The sequence below is a fragment of the Phoca vitulina genome, unplaced genomic scaffold (genome assembly GCF_004348235.1).
Source record: "Phoca vitulina isolate PV1807 unplaced genomic scaffold, GSC_HSeal_1.0 scaffold2, whole genome shotgun sequence".
Taxonomy (NCBI): domain Eukaryota; kingdom Metazoa; phylum Chordata; class Mammalia; order Carnivora; family Phocidae; genus Phoca; species Phoca vitulina.
The window spans coordinates 7,438,348-7,461,695 of record NW_022589705.1 but is presented as its reverse complement, the minus strand read 5'-3'; the positions used below and the strand labels follow the sequence as shown (position 1 = coordinate 7,461,695).

The following is a 23,348-nucleotide window of genomic DNA, read 5'->3' as shown; positions in this document are numbered from 1 at the left end:
GTCTGGAAACAAATTCTACTTCTTAAAACAACACATCCTGTAGATTAAAAGAACAGTATGTTGTTTCACAAACTTTAAGGTCACTGTATACTTCAAGTAGATGTTACTTTCTTAAAAGATTAAAGAAAAACCTTGAACGTAGCGTTTCGTCTCTCCAGGCGTGCTACTCAATAAACACAGCAAAAGAAAGAACCTGTATAAATTTAAACTTAATTAAGTATTTTCCCCACTTTTTATTTTCTAAGTTCCTCTCACTGGGAAGGGACATCCCTCTCACTGGGGAGGGACATTTCAAACAAAGCAATTACATTTCACAAAGCTCCTCATTAAATACAACTGTAACATATTTCTTTAACTGTGATCAGTCTCAGAAATTAAAACTATAATTTCTGATTTCCACAGTGCACTTGATAAATTTTCATTTTGTTTCTACCCTGGTCCATGGCACTGAGCTTTCTCAGTGGGTTCCTGTTCCAGGTTTTTATCTGGCTTCCCTGATTCCACTGTCACCCTCTTCCTTCTCCATGGAGCCATCAGAACTATCAGTCTAAAATGTCAATCAGATTCTACCACTCCTCTCCTAAAAACTTCACAGTGTCTGAGGTCTCTTTGTTGGCCTGGAATGTTTAGGTCTCCAGGCTTCACTTGGCTCCCTCTTCCTTGTCATTCATGTCTCAGCAAAACTGTCACCTTCGCAAGCAGATCTGCTCCATGATTTCCATCTGATGTAACCTCTGTCTTCTCCTAAATACCCATCATTTCATTCTGTTTCATCTTCTATTTTAATTACAGTACTATTACTACTGGAAATTTTCTTGATCATTTACTTGCTTTGGGCTTGCTGTTGATGGAGTTCAGGATGTGATACCCTAAAATATGGCAGCTTGGCGTATTGAATATTTTAAACTGAAGCAGTTTGAGAAAATAGGAGAAGCAGTCTGTCTGACCTTCTCCCTGCCCTTCTTCTCTGAAGCAGATCATAAGACCCTCATAGGAGAGGTGCCCTCTCCATACCTGGAGTAAAAAGGAGCATCCAGATATCCAAGATGGAGAGATATCAACAAGAATCTGAGTGAACAGAATTTGCTGAGTTTCCTGGGTTTACTACTCTCAGCTCATATTCTTTGCCCTATCACATCTTTCCATGACTTTCAACTCTTCATCAAAAACCACTCAGGTTTAATAATTTCTTCTGGTCTTTATTTCCTTATGAAGGCTCCTGTGTCACATAAAACTTATATTAAATAAAGTTGTGTGCTTTTCTCCTGTTAATGTGTCTTTGTCAGTTGAATTTTCAGACCCAGCCAGGGACCCTAACAGGGTGGAGGAAAACTTCTTCCTCCCCTGCACTGTCTTCTTCCCCATGAAACGAGGGACCTTGTAAGTCTGTTCATTGCCATAAACCAACACCTAAAACAATGCCTGTTTATAATGGGTACTCTCTGTTTTTTGAATGTGTGCTAACTCTACTAAAGACAAAGTACCCAGACCAATGGGGGATGCACAAATGAATCAACACTGCTCTCAAGGATCTTGAGGTCTATTGGAAAACAAAACACATAGAGGTAACATGCTATTAGTTCTGGAGAAGGAAGAACTGACATCTAGCTGCAGGAAATAAAGGCTGGCCTTGAGTAGGAGATTGTATTTAAGCTGAAAGTTGAAAGATAGGTATTTTGGTATTTTCTATTTCATTCAATATTCTCTTTGTCCTGCTTTGTTAGATGAACTTGACATCTGACTGCTTAACTAACCCCCCTTTCAAAGCATGTTGGCACTGCACTTGGTTTTGAATGTTTCTGTTGTTCTGTGAATTTGGGCTGGATTCATTTGGTCATTTGCAGGTAAGTGCGCCCATGGCCAAAAATGCACGTTTATGTATGAGACATAGTAATACAGATTTTAGACAATAAATTAGTTTGTTTAACTGAAATAAAATCTTCCATGTAACTGCTTTTGTAATTGAGCATATTTTATCATTAGCATACAAATTAGCCCATAGACCTAGGCAAATAAAAATGCTAATAAAATGTAAAGATAGAATAGAACATTAATACTGAGTTTGGTTAGGTTATTAATGTTAGACTACATTACATATATCATTTCCATAATACCAGGAAATATGGACATTTTTGTCCAAACATGAAAGATTTCGTTGACCAGAATTTTTAAAATTCAAGATAATTTTATTATATAATCTGTGGGAAGAAAAACAGGATGAATGTTGTTCTATTCTGCAGAGAAGGCAAATATTTGTTTTATCTGTATACTCTACTTCTCCCCCACCCTCTGCCACCACCAATACTTGAGAATGACTTCATCTCAATAATGATTTGATTTACTATTACTAGAGATTCAAGTTTTTATGAAAGAAACAATTGAGAGTATAGAAATAAATAAAATTGAACACTTCTCCCTACACGTGCCTTGCTTTGGCACCAAGCCATGCACCACTCCAGGGGCATGATCCACACGGACGCCGATGTGAGTGATGGCCCCAGAGCTGTCAGCACACAAACCGTACCACCATTCAAGGCACCTGATTGTACAGAGAAGTAAGCGAGCATGGGTCATTTCAGAAGAATTGGCAATTTATACCTGCCATTCTGAAGTTTTCGAAGTAGAAGGGTTTATTTAACTCTCTGCACAATATCGTAAGACAAAACCAATTCCCCACCTTGTCAGAAGAAATATATACTAGAAGCAAATCAATGCAGTCTCTTTGTGGAGGACACTGTGGATTGTTTACCTAAAAGCCCAGTCTTTCCTTCTTCGTATTTGAGAAGAGACACCCCCTCCCCAAGTTCAGATATTGTGCAGCCGTGCAGTTTATAAGACGCTGGATCTCCTTTTGAGCACCAGAGGGTGAAAATGGATAAGGGTATTTCATTACTCTTTGTACCTTCGGTGTAGGAAAGGGCATTTGGGCAGTTTTGCCCAATAAGCTGGAGGGAAAGACTTGCTTGGAGCCTTTGCGGAGAGGTTTCCTTGATTTCTGAAAAAGAAATGGGGAAAGGAGACAACCACTTCCCCCCTTTCTGCCTTTAGATATTATGATACTTGTGTTGGCATCTCTACAGCCATCTTGGGACCTAACTCCTGTGGTATGCAGCATCTTGAAACATATCTATGTTTAACTTATGGTGGTTAGAAGTAGCTCAAAGAAACCTTGGAGATCATCAAATTCAACTGTATCATTTCTTTTCGTTAAACCAGTTTCCATATTGTTTGACTTATTAATACTCCCCAGTGGAAATCATAACTATTATTATCCAACTATTAAGCTTAGGAAGCAGTGATAAACATAGATACAATTTGATTATTTGGTTAGGTACCATTTTACAGATAGACACTCATAATGTGACCCTTTTAATTATGCAGTAATTTCCAGAATAATATCCTACCAGAATTAATTCACTGGCATCGGCAGCTTATTTCTAGAATTTTTAAAAAATGGAACCTAGGCTTACTAAGATGAGTGAATTTAATACTTAGAGAGTTACAAAGGTGATGAACAATGTTTTTTGCCTTGTCATAAATATAACTAGCACAAACTAATTTATTGAATGTTTGCTTTTATGCTAGACCATAGGTTAAGTGCTTTCTTGACTCAAATAGCTCCATTCAGTTCTCACAACAACCTAGCTAAGATTGTTATTATACCCCTTTCACGGATGAGGAAATGGAGTTTAGGTAAGGTTAAATAGTTTTCTCAAGATTACAAAGCTAGTAGTAGAAAAACTGGGATTTGCAGTCTGACTCCAGAGCTCAAGATCCTAATCACTGCAGTTTTCTGCCCAAGAGTCAAGATAACTTCTTGGTTGAGGCATGTGGCACACACTATTGGGTGCCTACTTGACACCTATTCTTTCTCCTCTCAAACAGAATCCCTATTTTGTTTGGGGTGACTCATGAATTTAATGAACTGTGGCAATCTCATTTTCTTTTTGCCACTGGGTTGCAGTGGGCATGTGACCGTTTTCTGGCCAATAAGGGAGATTCTACCGGTTGGGGTGGGGGTTACAGTCTGGGAAAGGTTATTCTCCTTCATAAAAATGGGAGCAGCACTGCCTTTCCTTCCCTTCCTGCTTGTACAGTGACCTCTGAGGATGTCCTATCTGGAGCTGTGGCAGCCACATTGCAATCAAGAGGTGATAAGCCTGGAGATAGAAGCCAACATGCATATGATGGTAGAGAGCAGGCACAAAAAGAACTTGGGTCCTTAGTGACATGATTGTGGTGCTTAACTAACCCTGGGACTACTTAACATCTGAACCTTATGTTAAAGATAGAATAAATGACCTTACACTTTAAGCTATTACATATTTTGTTCCTTGTGGCCAAAAGTATCCTAACGGATACAATCTGGGCAGGAAAAGACATTTTCTCAGAGGTGCTGTGAAAGCAGATGATGTGGAGGTTATCAAGATCTCATCCAGGAATCTGTTAGTGTAGGTAATACTTCAGAAAAAAAATATTCCAGCTTTGTCTCAGATCTGGGTAAATCTCAGCAATCCACATGTGTGTGCTGGATATTTCCCCCTTTTCTCTCCAGATGCAGGGTATCCTCTTCTCTGTGTGACTGACTGAGATGGACTGCAGCAAAGGGTTCTCTTGCCCTCTGGCTTCTGGTTGGATTTGGCCACTGGGATGTACCAGCAGGAGACTGGAAGAGGGAGGTGAGTGAGATATAAATCCCCCAGCTTTCTCCTTGGGCAATTACTTAGGCTGACTGCATCCCTTGACTGAAGTTCACAGGCTCCTGTCTGGCTGCCTTTTTGGTGCTGAATTTTGGTTCCCTCCCCTTCTACAGACCTAGGAGCTTGTAGCCCTAGGGTTCCACACTACCCTTGTGGTTTCCCACAGCCTGCCCACATCTTTGTAAAGTACCATTTGTTTCCTGCTAGGCTCTGATTGATACAATGGTGTGAGCAAAATCACTGCAGTGGTTGAAACTTGGTCCCCTCTATCTGATACATGATGAGATTCTGTGGAGTTATTCATAGTGTAAATAAGGGTTTTCCTCAACCATTAAAGGGAGACAGGAGACTATATAATTAGGAGTCACTCTGCAAAAGTAAAACAAAGTATCATAGCTCAAGAAAAGTTTCTACTTGGAGGACAAGAAATCAAAGAAGGCTACCTGGAAGAGATGACATTTGGACTGAGAATGGATAAGATTTTTAAAAGACAAAAAGACTGGGAGAGTGTGAGTCAAGTGAGGGAAGACAGAATGCTCAAGAGTTTTTGAAAAATTAGTGCTGGAAGGGACCTAAGATGTTCTTTATTCAATGTTAGTCCTCCCTCCACCTCCTTCACAGATGAATAAACTTGAAGCTGAGATTTGGCCAAGGTCAAACAGCAAGTAAGTAGCATGCAGGTCTGCTAGTTCCTGGGCTAGTTCTAATCCTACCTTCTACCTCCATATCACCCTACCTCATCTCAGGCAGTCTGTGAACTTGTCAGTCTCTCCCACTAGACTCTGACCTCCTTGACGGCTGTTTTCTTCATCTTTGAAACCCAGTACCTAGCACAATTTCTGACATAAAGTCATCGTTAACATCACCAGCTACCAAAAGGTAAGCACCCACCTTCTGTGAGGTACTGTGCAGATATTTTATATGTACCTCATGAAATCTTCACAACTGCTTGGAGGGGTATAATTATTTCCACTTTTCAGCCCAAGATGCAGCGGCTCAGAGAGGTTGTCTAATTTGCCCCAGGTCGCACAGCAGTATGCAGGACTCTATCTTACCTTCCCTCATGGGCGTCCAATAACATTTGCTGAATGTGTGAATGAACGAACAAGAAACATCAATTGATCGGTTGTGACAGGCCACCCTGGAGAGCCCGCCACCTCGGGCAGTAGACTCGGCTCGTCGTCTCCCCTCCAAAGTACACCCTCTCTTGGAAGCGCCCCGTGCAGGCTCCGGGGCTCCACCCCCTGCTCCGCCCGGCTCTCCAGCCACGCCTCCACCTCGGAGTTCTCTCCGCTCTTCCGTGTCCGAGTTTTCGCTTGGCTCCAGCCGCGGTAAGGAGGGCCTCTCTCGGCCCTGCGATGTGTGGCCGGTTCCATTCCGCTGCCCCTCCCTTCGGCCTCCCTCACTCTTCAAACTTCTTTTTTCCACCCTCTTTAAACTTCACTCATCCTAGTGCCCGCCTTCTCCACTCCCACCGACCAATAGGTGGTCCTCACTCTCGCCGAGGATCCGCCCCCTACCCGCTGGGGGCCAATCCCCGGCGAGGGAGACGAGTGGTGGGGCTCGTTCCCAAGCGCCTGGCCTGTGACGGCAGCGCGCCGGGCGCCGCGCGGCAGGAGGGGGCGGGGCTCTGGATGAGGGATGGGCGAGGGCGGGGGGAAGGGAAGAGGGAGGCGGAGGAGGTTGCGGCGGGTTTGAAAGCGGCAGTTTCCTGGCAGCTTGGGCAGGCGTTGGTCTCCGCGCTCCAGCTCCGCAGCGGCCGCGATCGATCCTGACGGGTCTTCGCGCGCTTCTGCGCGCCCCCGACGGATTTTTCCCGTTCCGGCTCTTCCCTGTTCACCTCCCCGCCCCCCTGCTTCTGTCTTTCCCGCCGCTCCAGCGAGGAGCCCGGGGGCCAGCCGGCGGCCGTGACCCCGCCCGAAACCCCTCTGGAGCTGCCCGGGGACAGTTCCCCTCTCCTTTCTTCAGCCTAGCCCGGGGTGGTCCTCGCGGAGCCCGGCAGCCCCGGGGAGCGCAGCCGGGAGGGGCGTCCGAGGGGCGTCTCGGGGCTTGGAGCAGCCCGGCCCCAGCGGGCTGCGGTCGGGGGTGGGGGCGCCGGAGCGTCGAGGCCCCCTCGCTGGGCTGCACGGGCCGCCGGGCCCCCAGGCTGAGAGGGGGGCCGGAGCGGCGCCCCCGCCGCCCGCGCGGGGTCTCCCCCATGGTTCAGCGGGGTTCGGGATGTCGAAGACGCTGAAGAAGAAGAAGCACTGGCTCAGCAAGGTGCAAGAGTGCGCGGTGTCCTGGGCCGGGCCCCCGGGCGACTTGGGCGCCGAGATCCGGGGCGGCGCGGAGCGCGGCGAGTTCCCTTACCTGGGGCGGCTCCGGGAGGAGCCCGGCGGGGGCACCTGCTGCGTCGTCTCGGGCAAGGCGCCTAGCCCTGGGGATGTGCTGCTGGAGGTGAACGGGACGCCTGTCAGCGGGCTCACCAACCGGGACACCCTGGCTGTCATCCGCCACTTCCGAGAGCCCATCCGTCTCAAGACTGTGAAGCCAGGTACGCCGGCCCTGCCTTTCTGTCTCGGGGTTTGGGGGGGAAGTCGGGGTGGGCGTCCTGGGAGCGGCGGCCACTCCTCATCGCTTATCGCCCTGGGTAATCTTAGACTTCCAGGGTGCGCCGGACTCCCTGGCGAGGGGGAGGGGTGGCGGTGGTGATTCCCATTTTGCTGATAGGAAAACTGAGCTCTGGTTTGGCGGGGCTGCTCTGCAAGCTGTCATAGTATTGCAACCAGAAGCTGGGTTTCCGAGATTTGTAGCCCCGTCTCCTACCGAGAGTTTCTGACCGGAGAGAAAAAAAAACAAAAACAAACAAACAGAAAAAACCAGCCTTTTCAGCTGCTCCCCTTTGTGGAGAAGGTTCTCATGATTGTAGCATATTCTTTGGAACATCTTACGCATTTTCTAATAGGGAAAGATGTTTTGTACTACTGAGGCACTTGGTGCCAAGGTTACCACCTAGTGTACCAAGGAGGGCTTAGCTGCTTCAGTGTTGCTTGCACGCTAGCAACACCTTGGAGCTGACAGCCTAACTCAGTTCAGGTGGTTTCAGGTGTCTGGGGACCGATGCTGTGCAATATATGGGGCCGAGTAGTGTGTTCTTGCCGGGAGCTGTTAGTCTGGGCTTCGGAAGAAGACCTAGGTGTCTCTTCGGAGTAAAATCTTTTCTAAATCTTTGATTTTACACACATTTTGTAGAAGTGGTGGGTAAGACGGACCCCCGTTGCCCTGGTGTCTTTTATGCAAGTCAAATCTACTGCAAAGCACGTTACGTTTATGTTTCAGAGCATTGATCAGACTGCGTACAGTGAAATCTGAGAGTATGCAATGGTTCTTATGTATTTGTTATCTACAGCATTGTTGGTCGGTTCAGCAGTGCTAAGTTAGAAGGTGGCTCTGTTTTCTGAGATGCTTGTAGGAGAGAGAATTATCACAACGTTATTAGAAATCAACCTAGTTTCGCTGAGTGTGCTCTACTGAATATATAGTGCATCAAAATATAATGGGCTGTTTAATTGTGACTTGGGCTGGAACGATCAGTCCATCCCTTCGCTGCAAAATGCTAGAAGATTCGGGAGAAAAATTTAACATGTTCTCTCCCTCACAGTGTTTTTTCTTTCTCAGCAGCTCACTTTGGAAATTTCTTTTTCATAGTCCTTGGGCTTAATGGGGACTGATGGTTTGTGGTGCAATATACATATGTGTGAGTATTGTAGGTGTATACACACACACTCACATGTCTCTCCAATCTTAAGATTTTCTTCATGTGGTCTGTTTCATCATATTCATTTTAAGCTTACAGTTTATGTAAGGTTTTCTTTTTTATTGCTAATATAAAAAACTTTGGTAGACTTTAAACATCTTTTTCTGTATAGTTTTGCAAATTAAGAAATTCTTAACTCAAACTTTCAGAGCCATATGTGAAAGGTGGAGGAAAGGTTTTGGGGGCTTTAATTTAGCGAGTCAGGCACTGTCTGTAATATGCAAAAAACTATATAATACACGGTTTACTAGTGTAGGTGCCATTTAGTTCAAATCCCCTGAGTCAGGGAATAATGAGAACATCTGCATCATTGTGTTTTGTTTTGATTAGTTGGGGGCATAAATGAGAATGTAACTGTTATTTTCAAAAATAGTTTAAGATTTAATAGGTTGAGGAGGTCGATATATCCTCAAAGTATTGTGATTCTTTTAGAAGACTGGGGAGATCTTTAATATTAGTCTGATCTGCATGTTATATATTTTTTCAACGTTTATATCAAATTTAAGAAAATAATTCGAAGTTTAGAGTGTATTCCGTAATATAGATTAGCTGTGTTGAATAAACATCATATGCCCCAGAATGTAGTTGACATTTTTGTAGTAATAAAATTTTTCCCTCTTGACAAGTTCAGGTACTTTCCTACTTTAAATGTTTAGCCAAAAAAAAAAAAAAAGGAATAATTTATATTAATGGGTTTAGCATATTTTCTGATCATTAATAATAAAAGTTCTGAATACTACACTTATTTTTTTTAAAGATATGCTTTGCTTCAGTAATTTCTAAAGGATACCACTATGTGTCCTCTAAGATTATTATTCTCGTTTCTAAGTAAGTTGTAATTTAAAATTAATTTCTCAAAGAATAGTATTCTTAGTTTCTTAGTAGCCTCATGTTAAGCATTACGTGAAATGGCTTTCTTAAATGGCTTTGCTTAAACAACATTTGTTATAAAATAGCAAGATTTTTGCAGGTTAAGCCCAAGACTTCAAATATTAGAAATTAAGGAACTAGAAGAGGTTATTCCTAGAACTTTGGGTGTGATTAAAAACAGCATAAATATCATCTCTGGAGGAGACCGGATTCCATACTGTTAGGCTTAAATTTGAAAAGTATGAAAATACAAAGTAAGGAAATTTAAAAAGGAATTTGCTCTGCACATTGCTTTTTTTTATTTTATCTAAACTTTGTGAGTGAAATGGACTTTCCATTTTAATAAGAATTGTAAAGTGTACTTTTCACTGTCTCTTGTCTTGATTAGTTACTCTTTGTAAAACTGTATTCATAACATCATTTAGAAACTAGTACAGTGCAAGAGTATATTTAACATTTCTGTAGGATGTAATATTAGTGTGGAATGATCTCGCATTCATTGTCTTCTGACAAAGTCCATGGCAAAAGGATGAGTATGGATCCTGTCTAGCTTTCTCCTTTTTTGTGTAGTACATGCTAAGGGGAGCTCAGCCAAAGCTAGCGTCAACACCCGATGACTTCAGGAAGGTTCTCTCTGGCAGTGACTGTCTTCAGCTTTGATTTGGGCTTTAGTATTTTTTTTTTCTTACTTGCAAATTCCATTAAAGATTACAACAACAACAATAACAACAACAACAAACAACAAAACCTCTTTAAAATATGGGAGGTTTTCTTTTTCTTGAGAGAATTAGGGAATTTCTTATTGGAATCTTATTCTTACTTAGTATTCACGTAATACATAGCAGTCAGTACATTCCTGCTTCGAGGACAGTCTTTAGTTCTACCTAGTCCTTGGTGCAACTGGTCACCTGTTTCTTAAGTACAACCCTGCCTTTTTTCTTCCTTCCTTCCTTCCTTCCTTCCTTCCTTCCTTCCTTCCTTCCTTCCTTCCTTCCTTCCTTCCTTCCTTCCTTTCTTTCTTTCTTTCTTTCTTTCTCTTTCTTTCTTTCTTTCTTTTTCTTTCTTTCTTTTATCTGCAGAGAAAAAAGTTTTCAATTGAATTTGATCTTTGTAGTTTCACAGTAGTAAAGGAAGTTAAACTTTGGACCTCTGATGAAATTGTTTCATGATCTAGTCCTGTGACCTGGATTAGTTTCTTTGATTTTATTTCAGAGCATATTTTCAAGCAATTTCTTTTCTGGTTAATGATAGAAGTAGTTAATTTTGTTCTAAAATTTTCCGGACTATGAATGTACAGACTTTTATGGCATATTCACTTCTTCATATACTTTTAAACACAGATATCAGTGGTTGCAAATTATGTGGATTGTATTCCAGAGATTAAGTATTGATACATTAAGAACATGAAACCATTGGCTACTGCATTATTATGCACATAGTGCTTTCAACTATCTTAAGTCCGCTACTGTATCTAGAGATGAAAATCATGAGGAACAATGTTACTGTTTAAACAAAAACTAATTTGAAATAGATCTTGTTTAATGCCAGTTAATTGTAGGTCAAAGTTTGCCACTGACTCTTTGAGACATCCGACTTATAGGGGAATTTTGTTAAAATGAGCACATTCCTAGAAATCCATTCCCCATTGGTGAAGAAGCATTACTAGAAGCTTTTAAGTAAGGGTGTTTATGTTATGCCAATAATGAATAACTTTACCCCTTTCTTTTAACTTTTGGGTCTTTTTGTCTTTTTGGTTTAATGGATAATTTGGAACTTGTGAGTTTTGTTTAGGTGGTTGTCATATTTGAAGAAGGGAAGGATGAGAGAAATTAGAGTTTAATTGCTAGCCTCCTAGGTTTCCAATACAAAAATTTCTTTTTTAACAATAGAAACTAGAGATGGGGTGAGGCAGCCTCTTTGTTAGGGAAAACACATTAAATTTTGATAAACCTTAAATTGGAAACTTTCCTGTCCTCTTAAAATTTGGTAGCAATTTTTCGGGTCTAAAATTGGTCTCAAGTAACTCAAGTAACTTCAGGTTCTGGACTCCATTCATTGATACCTTCAGTTCATGTGAATAATGGGCTTATGTCGTAGAGGCAGAAGAAACACTTAATTAATTGGCCCTTTTCAGTTTTCAGATCATTTTTATTTTATTCAGCTGAATGCTAAAACTGATTTTCATGGAACATAACTGTGTTCCTGGGGAATATAAATTGTCTTTCCTCTGAGATCCTGGGAGGTACTTTATAAAACCTCTTATAAGAGACAAATTTTAATGTGTGTGTGTGTGTTTCTTGATCTCTAATTTCTGTAAATTGATGGTAAGACAAATCTACATTTGCTCCAGGATCTGACTTGTGAAGTCAGTGCATAATCTTCTCAGGTGAATAGTTTCATATAATATCTTTACTATATAACCTCTAAGTGCTTTATAAATTTTGTGAGCACTTAGGAGTTTGGGGAGTGTGTTGTAGGAGAATTTCATTTTTATGAACCACTTCTGTATTAGGTACCAATTCCAAACTCTGCCAATTCCTAAGTCAGTTTTTGGTTGTTTGTGATTTGACAGAGGATAAGTGTTTTGGTATTGAAGACTAGAACTGTGACCCTTTTAATTAATTATAAGCAGTTTTGTTTCCCCTCTGAATTTTTGAGAAATAATTTCCTTGCAGTACTACATTTTGGCAGAGAGAATGAATGCCCTTTATTTAAAACTGCTCCTAAGGGTAAGATTTTCAGTGGCTCAGAGGCTAGTGTTATGAGAGATGTGTTTGTGGGGAAGAGTTGCTCTTCTCCTTGAAAGAATATTATTTAGAATGTTTCCCCCAAAAGGTGGCTTATTTTATTTTATAAAGAGAAAACAAAAAGTTGGATTACTGGCACATGTTCATTCCCTCAACAACCATTTGGTGGTGTACCAATGTGAGTTAGCACTGGCAATATAAAAACAGATAAAAAAATGAATCAGAAATTATCTGTCTTCAGGAAACTCACACTTTAATGGGAGCTTAAGGTTTCATTGGTAAAGAATACCTGTAAGAGTTTTACCTTTTTCACCCTTCTAGTACTTAAACTCTTTAGATAAGTTTGAGTATGAATTTTGGTGGAAGCTAGACTAGACTAACTGAGCCTTCGGCTCAGGTCATGATCCTGGGGTCCTCGGATCGAGCCCCGCATCGGGCTCCCTGCTCGGCAGGAAGCCTGCTTCTCCCTCTCCCGCTCCCCCTGCTTGTGTTCCCTCTCTTGCTGTGTCTCTCTCTCTCTGTCAAATAAATAAAAAATCTTAAAAAAAAAAAAAGAGCGTTCAATACAGATAGGTCTTCAGTATACTCCCATCTCAATCGTGTATGTATATGTGTGTAAAACCTTATTTTGTATAAATGCAGAAAATCCGCATTATAGAATAATTGGAAAATGGAGAATCATTAATTGTTTAAATATGTAGGTAGTTCTAATATGAATCGTCTTATATAAAGTTTTTTTTTTTTTTAATTGGGACTTGAAATGTTTTTTCTTCTAGAAATAATGCTAGTAAAGTGCCTAATGCCATTTCTACCTTCAGCCTTATTCAACTCGTAATGAGTATTTTTATTTAACCCATAATGTAGCTGAAATATTACTAGTAGTACTGTGCTTTATGGTAATAGGCTTTCTTGTGTTGCCTTGGAAGCCTAGCCAATTTTATAGGAAAATGCAATTTGCTAGTCTAGTAAAAAGAGAACTGGAAAATAGATTTCCACCTTAACTCCCCCTTCTCTAACTTTTGTTAAAGTCGCAGTTGACTACCTTCCGAGAAAAGGGTAGCACCATTATATTTTCATCCCCACCCCCCCCCCCCCAGCCCTAGCAGTGTGTCCTGATGCCGCTTACCTTCAATTTTTTCCCGGGAGCTGTTTTGCCTGCCCCCCCCCCCAATTTCAGTATCCCCTCATGGCCAGGGGAGCATGAATTACATTTTGAGGACCATAATTTGACTTGTAATAGCTGAGAAAGGACAGACGGTGCTCGTAAATTGTAAGGTACCTTGTTTTAGTAATACTTATGCTGGAGATAATTGTTTTAGAGACTCAGAAATACAGAGGGTTAACCTTTTTGCTATAATGTATTTGGAGTTTAGGGTTTTAAAAAATATTATGGAATGCAAATTGGAAGGAAATTTTGCTTCAAATTTATTAAAATTAGCATCTATTCTATTTGGAGGCTGTCCTTGTCTTGGGTATGCATTATGAACAGTAACTGATCTACTTAATTAAAACTTTCCAGTATCTTATGTTCTTTGCAATTTTTTTTTTTTTTTGAGATAATTTTAAACACATAATTATTTTTCTTGCTTCCAGGAAGTTTGTGAGCAGGTACCCTCTTTCTCATTGTTGTTCTGATTGGGAATTATATGTGACTATGAAAAATATTTTTGTTTTCCTTTTAAGGAATTTATTTATTTTAGAGAGAGAAAGAGAGAGAGTGTGAGCAGGGGGGAGGGGCAGATGGAGAGGGAGAGAGAGAAAATCTCAAGCAGACTCCTTGCTGAGTGCTGAGCCTGACGTGGAGCTCAATCTCACGACCCTGAGATCATGACCTGAGCCAAAATCGAGTTGGACACTTAACCAACAGAGCCACTCAGGCGCCCCCACCCTCCAAATGGGGTTATTTATATCCACAAGATGACATTTAACAGAAGTAGTTTTATGGAATGAAAATACCTTGAAAGGCAGGGAAAAAGGAAGTATTTATTAATAAATGCTTTATTTCTGACCTTCATCAAATAGAATTAAGTGAAAATGGCTTTTTTCCCTTTAATAAAATACTAAAAAAAATCCCCTTTAATGGAGTAGCCCTAGAGATCTATTACTCTTTGGATGTGGTTATCTAGTTTGCAACAGGTATCTGGTGATAATGTAGGTCAGATCTCATCAGGAAGGGAAAAAAAAACATCCTAATTCACATGTCAGTTTCTATGTTTGTAAGGATTCTGTAGCAAGTGACAGGAACTACTGAGGTTAATCTAGGCTAGGAAGTTTATTGGCTTACATACATGAAAACCCACACCTAGGGCTGTAACAGCTATATTCATGCTCTCAAGTGATGGTTATTGGGACTATCACTTGGCTCTTTTCCTCTGAGTTGACTTCTTTTTCAGCTCAGTTCTCAATGTAGCAAGAAAGGTAGCTCTGAACCCCCAAGTCATACGGAGTCCTTAAAGCCTCTCATCTTTGTTCTGGAATCCAATAACAAAATTTCATGCGGGGACTTTGTGTCCATCTCTTGGACCAGTTGTAAAGAGAGGGCAGTGGGGTATCATGATTGGCCAGGCCTGAGTGACATGTCTACTCTTGCAGTTGGGTATAGAAAGCACAGTGTGATTTATAACTGTCCTAGAACCCCAGGAGATAAGGGATGGGTAGTTCCTCAAAAGATGAGATGCTGGGGAGACAACACTATGGGAAATGGCCTCTTTTAAAACATTTAATCTCTCCTGCTTTGAAGCCAACAGCAGTACACAGTTGTCATAAAGCTATCATTTTTTAAAAACCAGATATTGACTATAGACCAAAACTGAGGCACTGATTTTACTTAAATAGTTTACTTAAGTAATATAATTTTTGAAGTTTTTAATCTAAAGGCTGCTTTTATCTAAATGCTTTTCTCTTGGGGCGCCTGGGTGGCTCAGTTGGTTAAGCATCCGACTCTTGATTTCTGTTCAGGTTATGATCTCTCAGGGTTGTGGGATCGAGCCCTGCGTCAGGCTCTTTACTCAGCAGGGAGTCTGCTTGAGATTCTCTGTCTCCTCCCTCTGCTTCTCCCCTCTCCCTGCACATGTGTGTTTGCATGTGTTCTCTCTCAAATAAATCTTAAAAGATATCAACATCTCAATTTTTTAATGTGTGCAATTAAAAAGTACTGCTTGTAGTTTTTCAGTATTTTTTAACATCAAGATTCTCTAAGTCAGTGCTGCTTGTTCTTAGGTGGATAGGATACTTTGGAGGATCATTTAATTATCTTTGGCTTTGAGAAACTGATTATTGATCTAGTTAATGCAGTTTTTTGAATTTTATATTCTTGTACCATTTTGAAGATGAAATTCTAAAATAATTGCTTTCCAGGATGTTTTGCTGTTTATTAATTAATTAATTAATTTAAAATAGGCTCCATGCCCATCGTGGAGCCCAATGTGGGGCTTGAACACTCTACCCTGAGACCTGAGCTAAGAGCAAGAGTCTGAGGCTCAACTCAGCCACCCAGGTGCCTGCAGGATGTTTTGCTTTTAAGACAATGGTCTTTTTAAATATAAATTGAGGCTGCATTTTTATTGCATTATTTCTAAGCGTTCTCTAATAATACCTTTTAACCATGATCTCATAGAAGTCAAACATAAAGAAACGACTTCACTGACTCTTTGAAACACTGTTTAAGTGTGTAATGTGGTATCTGTTTAATCACCTAAAAAGTTATTTGGCAGACACTGTAGGATAAAATCTGACCACCTTTGTTTTTTCCTGCCTCCACTGGAGGAAGGTACTTGGAGTAGAGGTGGAGGGTTGAGAGGGGTGGGTGGGTACTCTGAATATCTTTTCACACTGTTTTTATATTCTTGATTACCAGATGAGTATCTTCAACTTCAGTACCATGAAAACAAGTTTAATATCAATCTTCAGTTTATGTATGACATGCATGGTAGGAGTTTTGCAGTTTGGCTCAGTGTTGTCTGGTAGTTTGTATCATTAGTGAATGTTAAATATTGTTAAATTATTGGTAAATATGCTCTTGTACATCAAAGCCAACATTCACGGAATTGGGTGTGATTCATCAAAAATCATAGCATGACTTTGTATTTTTAGATTAGTGTATGTCTGTCTTGGGACGTCTTTAAACCATATTTGGAAAATCACTGCTTCTATTGCAGAAGCCTATATTATTAGAGTTCTCCAGTATTAATTCCGTACATTGATTAATTAAGCCATGAAAGCTGTTAAAATAATACCATTTCCTTACTTCTGCTCACAGAACTATATCTTATCCCACTTCTGTAGCTTTGGGCAAAAGGACATTTTGTTAAAATATTATTAATTTTAGCTAAGGATACTTTTCACGAGTTTCAGTGTTTTTAGTTAGAATGTCCAGACTACTTAAAAATTTAATTTCCTTAGATTTAGAATTGCCAGCTAGAGCTATCTCATAGTGAAATGCTGGTGAATGAAATGACACATCAGCCTTCCTTTGGCGGTGACTCTTAAGTTGGCACCCTTGCTCTGAGTGTAACAGGAATATTCTGACTTGGGGACTTGTCTTGATAATACTAGCTGCCATTTACTGAGTAACAATCTTATGTCTGTACATTATACACCCATCTCATTTGGTTTATAAGGATGTATATGTTGGCATACATGTATTCCTGTAAAGAAATTTATATGTTGTCATTTTCCATGAGTCAGGCATTATCCTCTCCCTTTTACGCATGAGAAAACCAAGGTCTGGAACCCCAAAGGTCACAGACTCACCTGGAGGACTGTGAACTGAAGCAGCTTTGAGTCTTCCTTCTTTGCTTTCCAGATAGAATATTATTTCTTTGTGTCTGAAAAATCTGCCTTACTTCCTTTTTCTCTATTAAAAGGAAAAACCCCCACAATTCTGAACTGTTTGAGTGGGTGTTAAATGCAGTAAAACATTGGGCAAGTACTTAAAATAAAAGCTTCCTTGCTTGGCTCTGTTTCTAAACAAAGTTTGTGGCAGTGCAGCTTAATCTGTGTAGCTGAACTGCCCGATGGAGGACTTACGAATTACCCATCAAACAGAAAGTTAGCATTAATTCTTGCCACCTTTGGTAAGAGAATGTTTCCAGCCGTTCTCTGTAAAAGCCTGGATACTCTGAGGGTAAATATACTTGGGAAAATTGTATACTTGAATCTGTAAATAATATCTTGTTCTCATATTTCCTGTCCACTCACTCTATAATTGACTCATCAGGAAGGTGTTTGTTAGCACGCTTATCTTGAGACAGGTGGCCTAAAAATGTTCCAGTGAATGTAAGAATGAATAAATTTTGGAACTAGGAATTTTTTTTCTAAGTCTGAAGCCTCTGTTCAAAGTATACTTTGCTTTTAAATAAAATGTAGCCAAGCTGGATGGAAGAATAATCCATTGTGTTCAAGTAGATCTCTCTTCTTCCCGGCCTCAAGCACTACATGGTAAGGTGGCGCCATTGAAGAGGCTGTTAAAGCAGATTGTGGAGTATTGGCACCTCTTATTCTTCAAGTGTTTGTGCTGTTATGTTTTCTGTTTGGGCTTAAAGTCAGTCATTCAACTGGAAGGAACCACAGCAATGCAACTAATACCCTTAGTCTGCAGATAAATGAATTGAGGCTTAGCAAGGGCAGGTAACTCTGCTCAGAGTCCTAGCACAAAACTGGCAGAGTGTAGACTGGAACTCTGCTTGCTTTTATTGTTTTGGTTTCTGGCATAAGGTTTTCTGAAGGAAATTGTAGTGCAGTTGGTGAAAAAGAGAAGTAACCCGTTAAACATATTCCATCTCTTTATGAAATCTGTGTTGCTTTGCAATGAAGTACCACAGGCCAGACGCGGTCTGTTAGGCCATCAGTGTGCATGCGCGTTGCTAGAGACAGTGGTAATAATGCAGGGGTTGGAACACACAAAAGAATTTTGATCACTATGTGCCACAGGCTTCCAGGACATTTGTAGCCTTACGTAACACGGTAGCTTATGGTTAAGATCTAAATAGTCAGAAAACTGTTAGCTGGTGTAACAGCTGTACATCTAAGTATTGGTTCTTGTTAGGTGTTTTAGCTTTGAAAAATTATTTCTCCCATCAGAAAGATTCTTCGCAATGCTTTCGGTAGAATCCTTCTGAACGGGTGCTCTGTGTGGCAGACATATGCTGTTGCCCTTCTCGCCCTTCTCGGTGGGGCCATGGCACAAGTCTGAATTCGAGCCAGCTCTACTTTTATTTTTCCCCCTCGGCCTAACTAGGGGATGCAATGGGGGAAGAGGAGTTTTAAAGCTAGGGACTGCTCAGGGATGCAGTAGATGAACCGTCAAGGGCACTTTTGACTCCGGGTCCTTGAGCTTGTGTGGCTCTAATGATGGCAGACGTGACTGAGAAGGGGGGCTGTGCTCCTGCTGGGTACGGGACAAGTAGGTGTCTCGGGCCACGGAGAGCTGGTCACAGCAGAGAAGTTACTCACCGGGGTGAGGCAACACTGAAGAAGGGCGGGTTAGGTGACAGTTATGGGGAGACTCTTTTCATGAGGTATGACTAATGGGAATAGCAACGTCTTGCTTGGGCCCTTTGTGTGTGTCTCAGCGTAGACCTGGAAAGATCTGTCTGCAGTCAATCTACCAGACTCTTGTAGTATCAGTGGGGGTTAAGTGCAGGAAACAGAAAGGGGTGTAATACAGGGAATTAGCTGCTTAGGGAATCTTGGAGAGGGCTGGCGAGCTGGGCTCTAAGCCAGGACTCTGAGAATGACTTCTAGGACACCTTGGAACAAAAGGCCATGGGAGCTGCCCCCTCTGCCACTGTCAGGAAAGTGGCAATCAGGAGGCTGTCACTGCAGCGAAGGCAGGAAAATACCACGGCCCTTGTGATGAGGGGGACCGTAGCAGCCCCTGCTGTGGCCCTCAGAGCTGCTTGAAGTCTGGGAGGTAGTGTCTGGCTGTGCTGTGACAGCTTCTTGATGCCTCTGAGCTACCGACCAGCTGCTGCCACTGTCCCTCGACAGCCCCGAAGCTGGAGACTGGATTCTGACCGGCCTGTGGCCTCCTTTGCTGGCTGAAGATCGCTAAAAGCCACAGGCTGATGGAGCTCCGCTTCACTTCTGCCTTCCATGTTTTGTGTCCTACATCTTATATGGTGGAACTGAATTTTCATCCCAAATACTAGCTGTAAAGGAACCTGGGAAATACAGTTTTTAGTTTTCCAACCTCTGCATTTCAGGAAGGCATACTGTAAGCAGGTGGATGCTGAGTGCCTGCTGACCCTTTCCCACACGCTTATCTTCTTCTTCTTCTTCTTTTTTTTTTTTAAAGATTTTATTTATTTGACTCAGAGAGCACGAGAGAGGGAGCACCAGCAGGGGGAGCAGCAGAGGGAGAGGGAGAAGCAGGCCCCCCCACCGAGCAAGAGCCTGATGCGGCTCGATCCCAGGACCCTGAGATCGTGACCTGAGCCGAAGGCAGACGCTTAACGACTGAGCCACCCAGGCTCCCCCACATGCTCATCTAATTAAAGATAGTATTTAAATATAATTTAATCCTTTCTCTGATAACTTACTGTCATTTCTGTGCACTTGTCTTTTTGAAATGGCCTGTAGTTGGAATGATCACAGGGCTGATGGATTTTTAACATCTCTATCTTGGTACTAGCTTACGTCTGTCCTACCTCCTGTCCCTGCTGCTGAGACATCTGTGTTTTCTATCACTTCATCTCAACCTTCCCTACAAGCTGCCGGCATCCAGGGCAGGAGGAGCACCTCCGCTAAAACAACCAATTTGTAAGCTGGTCAGCAACCTGTGATTTCTGTGATTTCGAAAGATGAATGGGGCCAGTGAGAATCTTTCCTGGGGATTTGAACTAAGACAAAAAGGAAAGCATTTCCAGTTAGGGGCAGGGACTTCAGCTGAGAGGTTTTGCAGTGAAACACTGGAGTTGGCTGCACTCTTTTTTGAGGCTGATGGTTAAATGTTCAGGAATTGAGCGAGTTAGTTGTCCAACACAGCCATTTGAAAACATTAAGGTGCCTAAAATTACAATTAAGCAAATTATGTTAGAAACAAAGGTACTTGGGGCGCCTGGGTGGCTCAGTCCTTAAGCGTCTGCCTTCGGCTCAGGTCATGATCCCAGGGTCCTGGGATCGAGCCCCACATCGGGCTCCCTGCTTGGGGGGGAGCCTGCTTCTCCCTCTCCCACTCCCCCTGCTTGTGTTCCCTCTCTCGCTGTCTCTCTCTCTGTCAAATAAAACAAACAAACAAAAAACAAAAGTACTTAATACTCAAAGTTAGTGATTTCCTTATTATTTTCAGCTCCATTGAGGTACAACTGACAAAATTGTAATATACTTAAAGTATACAGTATGCTAATTTGATACACATAACACCTTCCTATGTGTTACCAACCTTAATAGAACACTCCGGAATTTTATGGTATTTCTTATTTTGATGAGAACACTTAAGTTAGCATATTTCAGTTATGCAATATAGTATTATCAACTGTAGTCATCATGTTATACATTAGATCCTCAGACGTAATTCATGTTAGCTTTTTACCAACCTCTCCCCTTCCCCCCCACCCTAGCCCCTGGCAACCACCAGTCTGCTCTGCTTCTGTGAGTTTGATCTTTCCTTTCCTTTCCTTTTTTCTTTTCTTTCTTTAAGATTCCATGCCCTTTCCTAATTATTCTAGTGCATTTTTACTACTCTCTATTCTCTTGGGTCTCTTTACATCTGTTCTGAGTGGCAGAAATGCTGTATAATAGGTTATCTCCCCAGCCCTGTTTTCCCTGTCAGTCATGGCTGTGGTGGGAGTTGTTAGCATTTACAAAACACACCACCGGTTGTGAGGTGGGGAGGGAGAGTTAAGGTTGGAAAGGCTGTTCTAAACCATGTACAAACTAAAATTCTGGGAGAAGAAACCATGAGTGAGCAGAAGCAATTGACACATGCTGTAGGGCCGAGGGGGCTTCCTAGAAGACCACCAGAGAGAAGGGCCACAAACTCCTCTTTCCAAGGTCCAGAATCATTCTGGAATCATCCTACAGCTCCAGCCTCCAGGAGATGCAGCCCTGTTTCATTCCCTGTTCTTGGAATTATGTGAAATTGTGAATTCCTCTGTCACTGACCTTAATAGAACCCTGTGGAATTTTATGGTATTTTATTTATTTATGTTTCTGTGGCTTTACTCATGAAGAGGGAATGGTCTGTTGAAAGTTTGGATTCAGATTTTCTGGGATGGAGATGGAAGTAAAGAAGATCAAGAAGGGGAGGAGCAGTGTGATATGTGGGAACTTACAGAGAGAGGCATTCATACCTAGTAGTTTATGGTCCACATCCCTCCCCCAGGTAGATTCTATAGTAGAATAAGATTGAAATCTCCACTAAGGGATGCCTAAATATATACATTTTATTCTGTGGCATTTTTCATGTATAAGCATAGCAGAGACTATTACAGTTGCTTGTGCATAGAGTAGCTTGTTCCTGTAAAAATGCCCTAAGCCCCAAAAGCTAGAGTCCTGGGGCACAGGTAGCATCTCTCTCTTCTCCTGCAGCTCCAGCCTATGCCTTTAGGCCTGCTGAGGTACACACTAGTATCTGGAGCTCACCGCCTCAGCCTCTTCAGCTGCCTTTGATCAGCTGCTCGCTCTCTGCTCATCTCTCCAGTTTTGTTTTCTCTTTACTCTGATTGCTTCTCCCACGCGTCTCTGCTTTCCAAAGAAAAAACTGACCTTGGAGGGATCCTGTCAGCCAATTGCAGTGTTCCTTCACTTCCCCTAGTGGATTGTCCTATCTCCCAGGAGGTCAGGTGGAAACCTAGGGTGGCATTCTTCTATTTTCTTTGATGTTTGTCCTTGCTTAGATACTCGGGAGCTGCTCTGTACCCCCAGAACATGTGTGTATATGTCTTTTCTATTTCTGGATTTGGAAATATGCCAGAAGCCTGGTCTCTAGTTAGTATTTTATTTGATATCCTTGTTTTAGAGGTTCAAACTGGACTGCCCATACTAAACAAACCCTGTCTTTGAAAAAGTCATCTTAAAAAAAATAGTGATTGGAAATGGATCTCTGAAAGGCCAATAGATAATCTCTTAGGATTATTTCTTGCTAATTGAAAGAATAAAAAATTGCCTATTTATGGAATATTAGTCTGCTGTTAAAGTGATAAAAGCCAGATGAGAAGTTCATCAGTATTAAGGAACTTCTTATTATAAGTAAACAATATAGAAATATTGTGTCATTCCCTGGGGTGCCTGGGTGGCTCAGTAGGTTAAGTGTCTGACTCCGTTTTGGCTCAGGTCATGATCTCAAGGTTGTGAGATAGAGCTCCACATCTGGCTCTATGGAGTGCGGAGTCTGCTTGAGATTCTTTCCCTCTCCCTCTGCCCCTCCCCCTGCTCTCATGTGCTCTCTCTCCCTCGCTCTCTTCTCTCAAATAAATAAATAAAATCTTAAAAAAGAAATATTTTATCATTCCCCCCCAAAATACTAAATGGGAATAGGTATAATTTGCCTTATTACCTGCAGTTGGCAAACTTTTCACCTCCTGAGATACTAATGTTTCTCCCTCAGTGGCCCTGGTGGTATTAGAGAAGCATCTACGGGAATGATATTAAAAGCTCACAGCCCTTCTGTGGTCATTTTCTAACTTTGAGCCTGATGATTGGAAGAGAGGATATGGTCAGAGTTTCTTCTTTGTGCTAACATGGAGCCCCTCTCTTTAAGCAATGGTGTAGCCTCACTGAGCTGTTCATTAGTTTACTGCTCATAACCTAAGTGAAAGAACAGTTGTGCAAGAGTGTGGTCCTCATGTACCACTTGGCCAGGTCTCTTTCATGTACACAGTTTTCACCTTAAGTTGCTGTCAGAATCTTTTCACTTGGGGGAACAAGAGTACCTCCATTTTTGTTGTCTTTGTTGTTCATTCGTTTTTAAAAATAACGTAACTAAATAGAAACACAGCACTCGGTGCATGTGATTTTACTTTACACAGCACATTTTAGGACCCGTTGTCTTTATTATGTTCACAGAGGTAAAATCACAACCTCCAACCCATCTTTTGCCAAATCTAAACAGCTTTTTAGTAAAGCTTGATGGAATTTTACATAAAGCTGTGGCAAAGCACAGTCAAGTTGTATGACTTTAAAATGTGGGCTTGGAGTCGATCTGTGGTGGGATCTCAGTTCTACCACTTATCATCTGTTACCTTGGACAAATTACTTAGAGGCCTCAGATCCTTCATCTAAAAAGTGAGTATA

The 23,348-nt window shown here is 41.7% G+C and overlaps 2 protein-coding genes across 3 annotated transcripts in view; one reads left to right on the top strand and one right to left on the bottom strand.

Annotated features, from left to right (window-relative positions):
* Positions 1–2,604: 2,604 nt before the first annotated feature.
* Positions 2,605–6,899, bottom strand: LOC116641566. The gene is made up of 3 exons (XM_032419337.1): positions 6,832–6,899; positions 5,756–6,114; positions 2,605–2,995 (listed from the first exon to the last, which is right to left on the bottom strand). Exons 1-3 carry the CDS (start codon positions 6,897–6,899, stop codon positions 2,709–2,711), a joined length of 714 nt encoding a protein of 237 aa, XP_032275228.1. The 3' UTR covers positions 2,605–2,708.
* The window catches only part of MAGI3 (membrane associated guanylate kinase, WW and PDZ domain containing 3), a 234,557-nt gene continuing 217,568 nt past the window's right edge, over positions 6,360–23,348 (top strand). For both annotated transcript variants that reach the window (XM_032421255.1, XM_032421249.1), the window contains exon 1: positions 6,360–7,233. In XM_032421255.1, coding sequence (XP_032277146.1) covers positions 6,918–7,233 — 316 coding nt within the window. In that variant the 5' untranslated portion in view covers positions 6,360–6,917. The remainder of the gene's footprint in view (positions 7,234–23,348) is intronic.